This window comes from Purpureocillium takamizusanense, chromosome 9 (genome assembly GCF_022605165.1).
Source record: "Purpureocillium takamizusanense chromosome 9, complete sequence".
Lineage (NCBI taxonomy): Eukaryota > Fungi > Ascomycota > Sordariomycetes > Hypocreales > Ophiocordycipitaceae > Purpureocillium > Purpureocillium takamizusanense.
The window spans coordinates 184,507-196,807 of NC_063076.1; the positions used below are offsets into that span (position 1 = coordinate 184,507).

Genomic DNA, 12,301 nt, shown 5'->3' on the forward strand with positions numbered 1-12,301 from the left:
AGGGGTTCGTCAACTGCACGATGCGAGGCTGTGCATGAAACTAGATGATTTTCTTCTTCATTGGCCCGTCTTGCCACGTGAGGCGTTAACGTCCGAAAAGATTCCTATAGGCGCGTTGAAAGCTGGAGCCATGGGTGAAGGTGCTGCAGCATCGGCACATCACGGCAGGCAAACTGAAGCAAATAGGATGCTCGAATAGTCGTTGGGAAAAGATGCCGTCAGTGACCGCCCCCCAAACAGTCGGGGTCTAGATGCTGGCTTGATTGGCGCATTTTTGGAGCAAGCAGATGCCTTTGCGGTAGTGTCTCAACTTTACGGAGCGTGATCAAATGCCCTCATGGTGTTGGAGGCGAGCATAGACACTCGTACAGGGCAAGCTGAAATCATGCGAAAGACAACAGGGGCACAATGTGGACGCAGTGACAGCATCTTCGAGCAAGGTTCACTGAGTCAGCTCAACGGGCAAAGAGTCCTTGCACTATCTGCTAGACATGTGAAGATTCAAGTTTAGAGCAAGCAAATCTACATCTGGTACCTAAACTCTGGCGACCGGTCCGTAAACTCCTCTGAGGAGTCAACCGAACCTTCGGCGAGGAGCCGGTCTTTTTCGGCCTCGCGCTTCCTGTACATTGCTCTGATAAACCACCAATTCACCCAAGCGAAGCCCAGGCACCCCAATGACCAGGAATGTCCAAGGACGTATTTAGGGCCCGCACCAGACTGATAGATTTGTCCGGAAACGACGCCACCAATGTTGGTCAGAGTTAGTAGAATGCCGATGCTGGCAGCGCGCTTTCCATCCGGAGCGCAGTTTGCCGAGATCCACGTACTGTTAGGAGTTAGCAATGACCAGCCGTGATGATGTTCCAGAGAGGGCCATACAGGTTCCCGCCAGTGCACAAGAAGCAAGCCGTGGCTATAAGAAATGTTCCAAAATAGTGAACGGAAGCCGACACAGGGGCGAGCAAAATTGCGTAGCCCGTGATGCCGATTGGAGCGCAGATGATCAACGGCAGGAAGCGCGTTCTATACTTGTCGGACAGGATCGCGCCGACGGCGTACACGGCCGCACCCCAGAGGTTGACTGGGATGACCAGGTACTGTGCCTGAACGGTGGAGAACTTGAATCCGTCTTTGATGATGATGGGGAGGAAGGTGCCGAATCCTGGATGCATTGGTCAGTGGCTGCCTTGGGCAGGGAGGGTGAGATGGGGGCTGCTCGTACCATAGAGAATCGTGACGACGGCAATTTGTACGCAACCGTGAATCCAGCTCTTGAAATCTGAAGCGGCCAGCTTGATGTCACGCATGGTGTAATGCCCCGAGCTACCGCTGTACGCCTCCATTTCCTCGGCTCGCTGCCGCATGAGGGCCTTGTCCGCATCGTTGAGGAAGTACGCCGTCTCATAGTCTTTGGGAATGAGATAGAAACAGCATACCGCCCAGACAACGGTAATGAGGCCTTCGAGGATATAGAGCCTGAACCGTGTTAGCTCGATGCGTGCCAAGTGATGCAAGCTTGGAGCGAGGCCTCACCAGCGCCAGCCGGCCATGTCTGCAACTCCATTCATGTGAAGCATCGCCCATGCCAGCAGTCCACCGAAAGCACCAGAGAGGGCCGAAGCAACTACAAAACGTGAGCAAGACTTGAGCTCGACAAGGGCTAGGTTGAGACGTACTGAACAGCACAGCAATGCGGAATCCGAGTTCTTCGCGTTTGTACCAGTTGCACATGAAGAGCGTCAGGCAGGGGAAAAGACAGCCCTCAAAGAGCCCGAGGAGAACGCGAGTGGCCATGAGCGGGCCAAAGGACGTGACGAAGCCTGTGCTCAGACAAATGATGCCCCACAGGAAAGTGATGACGGGAATGGCCCGGTTGAACTGCAGTCGCTTGACGAGAATGGCGGCAGGAAACTCTGCGAGGATATAGAAGATGTAAAAGACAGATACGGCAGTCTTAGAGGCCATTCCAGGTCAGCCCCACGTAAATGATGGCGGTCGGGTGATACGTACATTAAGCTGGGATCCTTTGAGGCCAATGTCGTGGGTCATGCCCTGGGTCGCTGCAAAGCCAATGTTGCTTCGATCCAGGTAGCTGATGAGCATGAGCATCATCATGACGGGAGCTATGAAAAAGTCCAGCTTGCGAACAAGCGCACGTTCTCGCTTCCGCCGCTCGGGGTCGTCTGGCCTGCCATTCTCCCTTGCCCCCAGGACGGCCATATGTTGCGCCGGCTTCTCGTCGAACTCTTCAGAGGACATGGCGAACAACGGTGATGAGCTCCCGAGACGAAACTCGAAAGGACGATGGCGATGATCCAGTAGAAAGATATTTAGCTTGAGACCAGACACAGGCACAGGCCACCATTGCTCAATGACAGTGGCATGGGACACGAGCAACCGGATTGTTGGTGAACCTCAGGGCGACCAACGACATGCTGACACTCCTTTTTGAGTGTTGCTGATTCAGTCTGTGTCTCGCTTCCACCCTTGGTGATGCGTCATATCGAATCAGCCCCAACGCCTAGACCGTCTGGAGCGTGGCCCTCATGTTGGAAGGGCAGTGCCGTTGGGCTTGCTTCATGTTGTGGGGGAGAGTGAAGCCCAGATGCGCAGTCGGACGCCCCCACATCGATGCTGAGCAGGCGCTGCTGCGCACCCGAGACATTCAGGCGTTTACCCCTCAGAGGCTCGGACATGGCGACGCTCTCAGTGCCGGGACATGCCGTATCGAAAGTCAATTTGAGTGTGATGGTCTGGCTCGTCGGTTCTCATCGCGAGGCAAAAGACTGAGCACACCTCTGTCAGACGCTGTCACATCATCTAAGACGCGCTCGACAGCACACACCGTACCGGCCTCGCCATACTTCGCAAACTTGATCGCAGCCAATATGAGCACCGACACCAACTTGCAAGAGCTGCACAAGAGGCTCTTTGAAGAAGGCCTCAAGGTCAGACGCTCCGTCGTCGGCGACACCTACGTCGACCGCGCCCTCGCCAACGGTTCCACCGAATTCTCTCGCCCCGGCCAAGAGCTCGTCACGGAATGGTGCTGGGGATACGCGTGGACCCGTCCCGGCCTGGAGAGGAAGCAGCGCAGCCTGCTCAACATTGGCATGCTCATGGCGTTGAACCGCACGCCCGAGCTTGCGGTGCATATCCGTGGCGCCAGGAACAATGGACTCACCGAGGAGGAGATCCGGGAGGCAATCCTGCATTGTACCACGTACTGCGGCGTGCCGGCGGGTGTCGAGGCGATGAAGACGGCGGAAAAGGTCCTTGATGAGATGGCGGAGAAAGGGGAGAAGCAGAGGGAGCTGGGTGGCAAGGCGCAGACGACGGCTGGCGGAACGTGATGAATTGACCTTTGGTGTTCTCACGGCATTCTCATTCTCTAGAGTGACTTTGTTCAAGCGATGTCGGCGATGATGAGCCTCGCATGGTGGGTGAATGTATGCAGCGGGCTTCAGGCGTGATGGCGGAAACGAGGCGTTTACAGTTGCCCGCAATTGGACTGGACCTATGGCGCAGTGCGGTCCATCGTGCTCACTACTAGATGGCGTGCGGAGTGGAATTTACAGTGTGTGACAGCCTCCAGGGCTATGCTGGAGCGGGCGAGCATCGTTGTGGACCTGGCCGGGCAGCACCTTCCACGACAAACTCGCACCACCGCACGGTCTTCCATCATGACAGCCCTGTTGCCAACATGCTCCCCGTCCTCAAGTGAGATTGCTCCCGCTCCTTCGTCATCGCCGCGTCTTGCGCGTCTCCAAATGCGTTCCAACGACTCGATTCACGCCGTCGCCGCCGTCGCCGCCGTCGCCGGCAACAGCAGAGCGTATCCTCGGCGCAAAACCCCGAAGCGATTCCATTGCGAGCTCTGCCCGAAGCACTTTGGCCGGCTAGAGCATCTCCAACGCCACCAAAGAACGCGTACGTTCACCTCGACAGAGGCTCCGGATCACGGCTGGAGCATACGCCGCCAGCTAACAAACCCTGTAGATACGCAGGAGAGGCCGTTTGCCTGCGCCATCTGCCCATCCCGGTTCGCAAGAAGGTGAGCACCGTTCGTCACAATACGCGACATGCTTGTTGACCGCCGAGATGCCGCCTCTACAGCGATTTATTGATTCGGCATGGGCGACTATCTCACAACAGTAATTCCAGCAGCCGTGGGCTGCATCCTGGCCCGAGCCCCCTCGAAAGTGGTGGTGGATTCTCGGGGCCAGAGCGAACGCTGAGCGCGACAAGCCCTGGAACCAGCATCCAAGCTTGCGCGTTGGGAATCGTCGAACCTGCCGTCAATGACCATCAGCCCGACGATTGCCCCATGGACGTAACCGCAACGGACGTACGGCAAGGCAAATTCCAGGACAGCTTCGCGAATGACACGGCCCACGGCGACGCTGCATCAGCTGGCGATTCCGTCGGGCCCGATCTCAGCGAGGACACGGAGCCGGCACGTTTGTCTCCCCTCACGGCCCCCGTCGTTGACCCAGGTCTCCTGCCCGAACCAGACGACACAGACATGGACTTCTACACCTTTAACAGCTTTGCCAACTTCTTGGAGAATGCGCCGCTGCCGTCCTTTTATTTCTCGTCGCTGCTCACCACGGAACAGCCGCTGCCGTTCCTCTCGCCCCCAGATTGGGGCGAGACACGCGACGAGCTGGACGTGGGATGCCAAACGATCACGTATGAGCGACAAGAGGGCTTGGCCGACGAGCCTGACTCGTTCTCGCGATTGGGATCGAGGCTCCCGTCACTGCAACCAGAGGAACCGCGCCCGGGTCGCCGACACCCGAGCCCTTGCCCTCAGGAAACGGACGGACACAGTCACATAAGATACCCAACACGCGTCCCGGACATATCGAACAGCGACAGGCAGCTCTTGCAGCACGCGGTAGCGGACTTCAGCGCTGTTCTACGAGGCTTTCGGCTTCCGACACGCCTGACGCTAGCCCGCTACGTGCGCGGATACGTTGATGGCTTCCACGAGCACCTCCCATTTCTCCACATTCCGTCAATGTGCGTCGCGACATGCTCTATTGAGCTCATTCTAGCAATGGCCGCTGTCGGAGCTCAATACTGCTTCGAGGCCGATGAGGGCTTGGCCCTGTTCCATGCCGCCAGGGCCATCGCCACGGAGCGCATTAGGCGGCGAGACGCAAGGGTCGCAGAGGTAGGACGCGGTCACGGGAGCGTGCGTTCTTCTTCCTCCAACGTCACCAGCTCGCTGAGCCCCGACGGCCAACACGACTCGAGGTCGAACTATACGTTCAATGGGCCACTTGGGCTCCCGTCGGAGAAGGGCGAGCACAGTGACGCAGCGTCCCCGAAGGAGCATTTGCTGCAGTCAGCCCAGGCGCTTCTTATCCTCATGGCCATGGCCACGTGGGCCAAATACAAGGAGATACTGCGGGAGGCTCTAGCAATACAGAGCATCCTTGCCAGCTTAGTTCGGGAGGACGGATTGAGCCTGGCCCCTTGGGATGAGCGCCCCGGCTCATGGGAGGAATGGGCTCAGTTCGAGTCGCACTTGAGGACCAAGTACACCGTCTTCTGCTTCTTCAACCTCCACTGCATTGTCTACGACATACCCCCCCTAATACTGAACTCGGAGCTGCACATGCCATTGCCATGCGCGACTGCCCTGTTCAAAGCCACTACGGAGGCCCAATGGAGAGAGGGGCTGAAGCGAACGCACCAGAAACCCCTCGACTTTCAGGATTCGCTGCGTCGGTTGTTCACCAGCAATAGCAGCGACACCCTGCAGAGCCATTCGTCGCTGGGCAACTACGTGCTCATTCACGCCATATTCCAGCACATCTTCTTCGTGCGGCAATCAGCTCGATGCCGCTCTGACTCGCCTGAGCTCACTGCAGAAGAGCTGCGGCCTTTGGACCAGGTGGTGCGCAACTGGCAGTCCAGCTGGAAACGCAGCCCCGAATCGTCTCTCAATCCTCTGGACCCGAATGGCCCCGTCGCATTCAACTCGACGGCTCTCCTTCGCCTGGCCTACATCCGCCTCAACATGGACACCGGGCCCGGCCGAGCCCTGGGCACGCGCGATCCGCTGCAGATAGCGCACGCACTGCGAGATACTCCCGCGATCAAACGGAGCCCCAAATTAATCCGCGCTTTGCTTCACTCCGCCCATGCTCTCAGCATACCCATTCGGATTGGGATCCGCCTGGTGGCCAAGACGCAGACCTTTATATGGTCAATCCAGCACTCGCTTTGCTCGCTGGAGTGCGCGTTGCTGCTCAGCAAATGGCTAGAGGCCATCTCGATGCTCGGGGCGGACCCCAGTCCGGCCATTTCAGACAGCGAGATGCGGATCCTGTCGCTCGTCAGAACCGTACTGGAGGAGACCGAGTTTAGAGTACCTACCGACGAGCAGCTGATGAGCCTGTCGCAGCTCGCCAAGCACCTCAACGTAGGAGTGCTGCGGGTGTGGGCGGCAGTCTTCAAGGGCGCCCAGACGTGGGCCATTGTCGAGGTGATTGGCGATTCCCTGGACATGTATGCGGACATTTTAGAGACAACGTGAGCCGCCGCCGCCTGGACTGTAACCCCCACATCGGTTGCGTGAACCGGCTGTCAGAGCCAGCTCTCGTGTCTGACGTGGGGCAGACTCAGCATGCCCGCGACGCCGAGCGTGTCCCGGAGCACCGCATCAAGCCCATCACACTCTCCTTGCATCTCTATACCTTCACTAACGTGTAATACATCGATTGCCTTGAATCACGACTATGATGGATCTTCCTCAACGCTATGGCTTCATCGGACTGGGTGTTATGGGTTGGGGCATGGCCAACAACCTGAGGGCCAAAATCCCAGCATCGGCTACCTTTTGTGTCTGCGAGATCTCCGACAAGAGGCTGGGTGAGTGGTTGGCACAAGCTCCTGGCCCAGTCTCAGTTGCCGCCAGCCCAAAGGCGGTGATTGAGCAGAGTGTAAGTCAACGTCACTGCCTCGCGTTTCTGGTCTAACGCGGCGTGTAGGACGTCGTGATCACTATGCTGCCCGCGGGGCAACACGTCTCCTCCGTCTTCACTGATCCCAACACTGGCATGCTGTCAGCGGATGCGTCCCATCTGAAGAACAAGCTCTTTCTTGAATGCTCAACGATAGACATTGTGACGTCGCTGCGTTTGGCCGCCGAGGTCAAGACACTCCAACACTGCGACTTCATCGATGCACCAGTTTCGGGCGGAGTGCACGGCGCCAACACGGGTACACTATCTCTGATGGTAGGGTGTGACTCGTCCGAGCTATTCGACCGCATCAAACCCATTCTGAGCTTCCTTGGCAAGTCGGAAAACATCTTTCACTGCGGCGGCGTGAGCGCTGGGCTGGCCACCAAGCAGATCAACAACTACTTGTCGTGCATCACCATGCTCGGGACGTGCGAGGCAATGACTTTGGGTCTGCGCTCGGGCCTAGACCCAAAAACGTTGGCCGAAGTCATCAAGGTCTCTACTGGGGCTTGCTACAACTGTGGTGATCAGAATCCCGTGCGTGGAGTGTCAAGTCTGGCCTCGGCGTCGCGAGACTTTGAGGCCGGATTCACTACGGAGATGGCTAAAGGGGTACTGGACATGGCCTTGAGTCACGGGGATGCGGTCGGGGCCAAGTCAGTCCTCGGCGGTGTGGTGTCGGAGTTTTACGAGCGTGCGGCGCGGCATCCTCAATGCAAGGGCAAGGACTTTCGGTCAATCTTCAAGTTGTTCTCGGAGGATGACGCCAAGGACCTTGAATAGACTAAGGGGAGCATATCCTAGCAAATATATGTTCGTTTGAGATCTAGACTACTGACGGCCTTGAGCTGCTTTGCTTCGTGCATATACTCATCTATCGGCGCTGTCGCTCTCATTCAACCACTTATACACTACCCTCGCATCCTTGCCTCGGTATCTCTCATCTCTCATGACCTCCTCGAACGCGCTTTGCGTCGGCGCATCCAAGATGGTCCTCGCGCCAACCTCCTGCGCCAGCTTTGTGCCCATGCCCAACACCTTGGAGCACAGCTCGATCCTGAACCCGCCCTCGTACCCATTCGTGCTCGGCACATGGGGCTGCACCCCGGGCACAGGATTGCTCTTGCTCGTCACCCAGCACTGTCCGCTGCTGGCATTCATGACCTCTGTCAGCAGCTTGGGATCCAGCCCCGCCTTGACGCCCATGTTGAGCGCCTCAGACGCTGCCAGCGACGTGATTGCGCTCAGATAGTTGTTGATGATCTTGAAGGCCGTGCCCGCGCCGACATTGCCGCACAGGAAGATGCCGCTCTCGTTGCCCATGTGTTTTAGGTAGGACCTGACCAGGGGAAAGACGCTCCCCTCCGAGGATGCCGCCGCGGGGCAGCCAACCATAAAGGTCAGGCTGCCTGCCACGGCGCCCATGGGACCGCCCGAGACGGGTGCGTCGACGAAGGTGAGCGAGTTGAAGAGCTTGCTGGAGGAGAGCTCTTGGGTGGCCTTGGCGACGGCATTGATGGTGGCGGTCTCGATGGTTCCGCACTCCATGATGAGCTTTGGTTCGGGTTCATGATTCCGAGCGGCACCGGCTGACAGGGCACCGGCTAAAATGCCTGTCTCGTCATCGAGGTAAACGGATCTGACTGCGCCGGGGGTGGGCAGCATGGTGATGATTGTGTTCTGTGCCCGTCAGTCTCGACATCAGTCGCAAAGGTGCATGTGGTGGTCCACAGTCTGCACGCTTACCGCCGCTCGTGCCGCCTCGAAGCCGTTTGGCACCGTTCTCACGGACAATGCTCTGCCCTGCGCCTCGTTCTGAAAGCGCTGGAGGAACTCCTCGTGTACGTCACAGATGAGAAACGACTTTTCTGCGCCGAGCCCCTTGACGAGGTTCATTGCCATGGGGTAGCCCATGACACCGAGGCCTGAACCCGCATCAGCAGAAGAAACGCAACGCGGCCTTGACATGGCTCATGTCTGCGTGCTGGGCTTACCGATAAAGGCGACCGTGTCGGCCGGCGAGGACGGTGAGGTGGGTGTCGCCATGATCAATGATGCGTTCCTCTGGCTTGAATATTCTGCGGTTGGGCTGTTTGAATCGAGGCTGTCGTGAACCAAAACGTCCTCTGCGTCGATACTGCACGGCAAAGCCCCAACACGTTGTACAATATACGTTACTTGGTACAGTATACCTTGGCTAGGTCGGAGCTCGCAGCGGCAAGCAGAGCTTCCCCACATCGCAGCGGTTGCCGGCCAGCATTCATACTTGTGGATGTGGGGAGGGGTATGAATCTGCAGCGTGCTCGTGCGGGGAACACCGAATGCGCCACGGCCGAAGTCCTTGGGTTCACGCAAACAGGTTATCCGACCGTCTCGCCGTCTACCTCGCCATGTACCAGCGGCGAAGACGGCAGCAGTCTTGTTGATATTTCTGTGGACGGCGTTGGCGCGACCATCCCTATGTCCGGCACGAAGCTGATTACCGCTTTCGGATGCCCAGTATAGCACATAGGAGTTGTATTGCATCTATACTGGGAACCCAGACAACTCAGTGGTTGCCTCAGAGAGCACGTGTGTGATGGTTCTAAGCTAAGAGACAACCTGGCACACAAGGACGAATAGGGGTTGGACCCGATGAGCCGACCACGCCCGGCTGGACCCTACTCTCTATAGATACTCTGCCCGTAGAAGAAGCGCCTCATGCTTCTGAGGTGCCATGCCGACGATGCGAGCGGGCGTGCAGATCCTCAACCGGCGCATCTACCCGATAGTTCATCTCCTTGCTTTGATCGTCGAGGAAGAAGCAAAGCACACAGGCAAACGCCCCAAAAGGGGCCGCGATGATAAATACAATCCTGATGCTGTCGGCAAACGCTTGCTTCAAGGCTGCCACGCCTGCAGCGATAATTGCCGGCGTGACGCTGGGGACTTTCATCAAAGCAGCCTCATCTTTGCCAGCAATCGCCGTCACAAAGGCCTCCACCGAAGTTGCGGGGAGACCGGCAGAGATCGCTGCCTTTGACACGTAGCTGACAATGTTTGGCTGCAGGCGATTGCTCACCGCAGAACTGTAGACGGCAGTGAAGATGGTGGCTGCGCAGGCGCGGCTCGTGATGGCCAGGGCCGTCCCCGTGGCGATGAGAGAGTGTGGAGTCGACAGCTGAATGCCGGCAGTGATGAGGATGAGCGGCCCGCCAAAGGCCATGCCAGACATGCCGGCGAAAACGCAAGCCCGTACAGAATCTCCCGGCTGGATGGTCGCGAACCCAACCATGCCGCCCGTGAGGATGACGAGTCCGGCGAACAGCGGCACGCGGATGGACTTGGCCGTGACGCTCCAGTAGGCCCAGAACAGTGTTGCGGCCCCTCCCATCAGCCAAAAGGGTTGCTCGCGCCCGGCGACCAACAGGAGGTCCTGCTCGAAAAGAGACGTCGTGCTGCAGACAAGACGTTTTAGCGATGCGATCGTGCGAGGGGCACAGACAAAGTTGCAAGACTCACAGCAGCGGATAGAAGATGACCCAGGCGAACAGTATAACCCCTTCAACGAAAATGAGTATAAGAAACAACCCAAGGACGCGGCCGGCGTTTGGTCCCGGGCGGAACAAGTCGTGGTGTGCCATGCCGGTTTTGGTGCCTTTCCACTCATACGCAAAGAAGGCGAGCAGCGTGACGAGTCCGGCCACGATGGTGGTCAGAACCCTGGCGTTGGTCCACGCATACAGCCCGCCGCCTAGATTGAGACCGACCAAGAAGAGTGTGAGTCCCGTGGTGAACAGCCCGACTCCGATGAGATCGAGAGCCATGAGCTTCTGCCCCAGCGTCAGATGGTCGTAGACTGTGTGTCTCTTCAGCGGCCGGTACCCGACAAAGATGCATATGGCGCAGGCCCCCCAGAGTGCCATTTGAAGCCACTGGCCGACGTTAGCGGAAAATCGACACCTTGAAGCGTTATGGCGACGACTGACAAAGTACTTGCGCCAACCATTTGCGGGGTCATGACGACTGAGGGCGCCGATGATGAGCGGCCCCGCCGAGGAGGCAAGAGCAGCGGCAACGTTGACGATGGATTGCACCACTTGACAGGGTCAGCCCGAGGCTTACACAGACGAAAAGGGGGGCCATGTCAACGTACTCGGCCGCCACTTTTTCGGCAGGATCTCGCTGGGAACACAATAGGCCAATGCGGTGGAGGAGAACCCGAACCCGATGAGGACCTGGGCCGCGATGAGTCTGTATATGCTCTGCGACCCGGGTGCAATGGCCGAGCCGACGAAGGCAATCCCGCAGCAGACGACCATGATGAACTTTCTGGCTTGAAACGTGTCCGACGCCGAGGCAACGACCGGTGCCAGGACGGCTTGAACAAGGGACAGGGCGTTGGGTACCCAGGCCTGCGCGGGTACATTGTGAAGGCTTTCACCGATGCTCTCCAACTACAGTCCAGACTGTATCAGTCGACGCCTTGGCTATAGCGTTCATGTGCGTCCAGTCACTTACAACGACGGGTGGCCCTTGCAGAGCAATAATCTGGACAAAGTTGAGCATCAGCATGGCCAAGAGGGCAATGTACGTGCGCAGATGAAGCTCAGGCTCCTCTTCGGTATTCGAGTACACGAGGTTGGCCTCGCTGGCGGGACGTGACTTTTCATCGTCTACTACTGTGTCTTCGCGGTGCTGCGTCTGGCCAGCCTTCAAGTCCGCCTCTATGGCAGTCTGTGTGGTGGTCATGGAAGCTTCACAGGGCTGTTTCTTCATGTATTTGATTTTCTCGTCAAGGGCACGATGCCGTTGACGGTATACTTGAGCGAGGCCCTGACCCGGGGCACTGGTCAATATTATCCTCAGATTGATGTCTGAGCACACCAAACCAACGGTCGTCGACAGGTCCCACATGGTTGGCAGCCCAATGTGGAGAATCTGGGGAAGATGCAGACTGGAATCCGGGGGAGGGTCCAATTGAACATGAAGACTCCACTGCTTTCACCTACACTTGATCCCGGCCTCTCGTGGGGGATACCCGAATGATTCAGGGACACGTTGACGTAGCACGAGGTTCGTCAGCTATCGGGTGCCACAGGCCAGATATCTTGACAATGATCCCTACACCACAGGTATCGGAGAAACTAGGCAACGCCGGTTCATAAACTTCCTTAGCAATGACCCTGGCCGAGCGTTTGTTATCGATGGCCTAAGGCAAGACTCCTTACGTTAAGCCGCGTACACTATTGCGGATAGCGGCCCCTTTGCATCCGACGGGGCTTATCCATTCGCCGCGGGACATGGCATGGTTACCATGTGTTGCAGCATTGGCATCG

At 57.8% G+C, this 12,301-nt stretch overlaps 6 protein-coding genes across 6 annotated transcripts; 3 read left to right on the forward strand and 3 right to left on the reverse strand.

Moving 5' to 3' along the window:
- Window positions 1-522: 522 nt before the first annotated feature.
- Window positions 523-2,794, reverse strand: JDV02_008839 (uncharacterized protein; the record flags this gene model as incomplete). The annotated part of the gene is made up of 6 exons (XM_047990471.1): window positions 2,014-2,794; window positions 1,680-1,956; window positions 1,537-1,627; window positions 1,226-1,479; window positions 883-1,165; window positions 523-829 (listed from the first exon to the last, which is right to left on the reverse strand). The coding sequence occupies exons 1-6, from the start codon at window positions 2,260-2,262 to the stop codon at window positions 523-525; spliced, it is 1,461 nt and encodes a 486-aa protein (XP_047846478.1). The 5' UTR covers window positions 2,263-2,794.
- A 52-nt stretch (window positions 2,795-2,846) lies between these two features.
- On the forward strand, window positions 2,847-3,572 carry JDV02_008840 (4-carboxymuconolactone decarboxylase). The gene has a single exon (XM_047990472.1). The coding sequence runs from the start codon at window positions 2,892-2,894 to the stop codon at window positions 3,354-3,356; it is 465 nt and encodes a 154-aa protein (XP_047846479.1). The 5' UTR covers window positions 2,847-2,891; the 3' UTR covers window positions 3,357-3,572.
- A 233-nt stretch (window positions 3,573-3,805) lies between these two features.
- Window positions 3,806-6,553, forward strand: JDV02_008841 (uncharacterized protein; the record flags this gene model as incomplete). The annotated part of the gene is made up of 3 exons (XM_047990473.1): window positions 3,806-3,933; window positions 4,003-4,057; window positions 4,120-6,553. Exon 3 carries the CDS (start codon window positions 4,331-4,333, stop codon window positions 6,551-6,553), a length of 2,223 nt encoding a protein of 740 aa, XP_047846480.1. The 5' UTR covers window positions 3,806-3,933; window positions 4,003-4,057; window positions 4,120-4,330.
- Window positions 5,927-7,825, forward strand: JDV02_008842 (3-hydroxyisobutyrate dehydrogenase). Its single transcript, XM_047990474.1, has 2 exons — window positions 5,927-6,959; window positions 7,008-7,825. Exons 1-2 carry the CDS (start codon window positions 6,756-6,758, stop codon window positions 7,764-7,766), a joined length of 963 nt encoding a protein of 320 aa, XP_047846481.1. The 5' UTR covers window positions 5,927-6,755; the 3' UTR covers window positions 7,767-7,825.
- On the reverse strand, window positions 7,797-9,192 carry JDV02_008843 (3-hydroxyisobutyrate dehydrogenase). Its single transcript, XM_047990475.1, has 3 exons — window positions 8,978-9,192; window positions 8,730-8,908; window positions 7,797-8,663 (listed from the first exon to the last, which is right to left on the reverse strand). The coding sequence occupies exons 1-3, from the start codon at window positions 9,027-9,029 to the stop codon at window positions 7,854-7,856; spliced, it is 1,041 nt and encodes a 346-aa protein (XP_047846482.1). The 5' UTR covers window positions 9,030-9,192; the 3' UTR covers window positions 7,797-7,853.
- A 489-nt stretch (window positions 9,193-9,681) lies between these two features.
- Window positions 9,682-11,714, reverse strand: JDV02_008844 (uncharacterized protein; the record flags this gene model as incomplete). Its single annotated transcript, XM_047990476.1, has 5 exons — window positions 9,682-10,420; window positions 10,485-10,897; window positions 10,952-11,061; window positions 11,119-11,419; window positions 11,484-11,714. 5 exons carry the CDS (start codon window positions 11,712-11,714, stop codon window positions 9,682-9,684), a joined length of 1,794 nt encoding a protein of 597 aa, XP_047846483.1.
- Window positions 11,715-12,301: the final 587 nt, after the last annotated feature.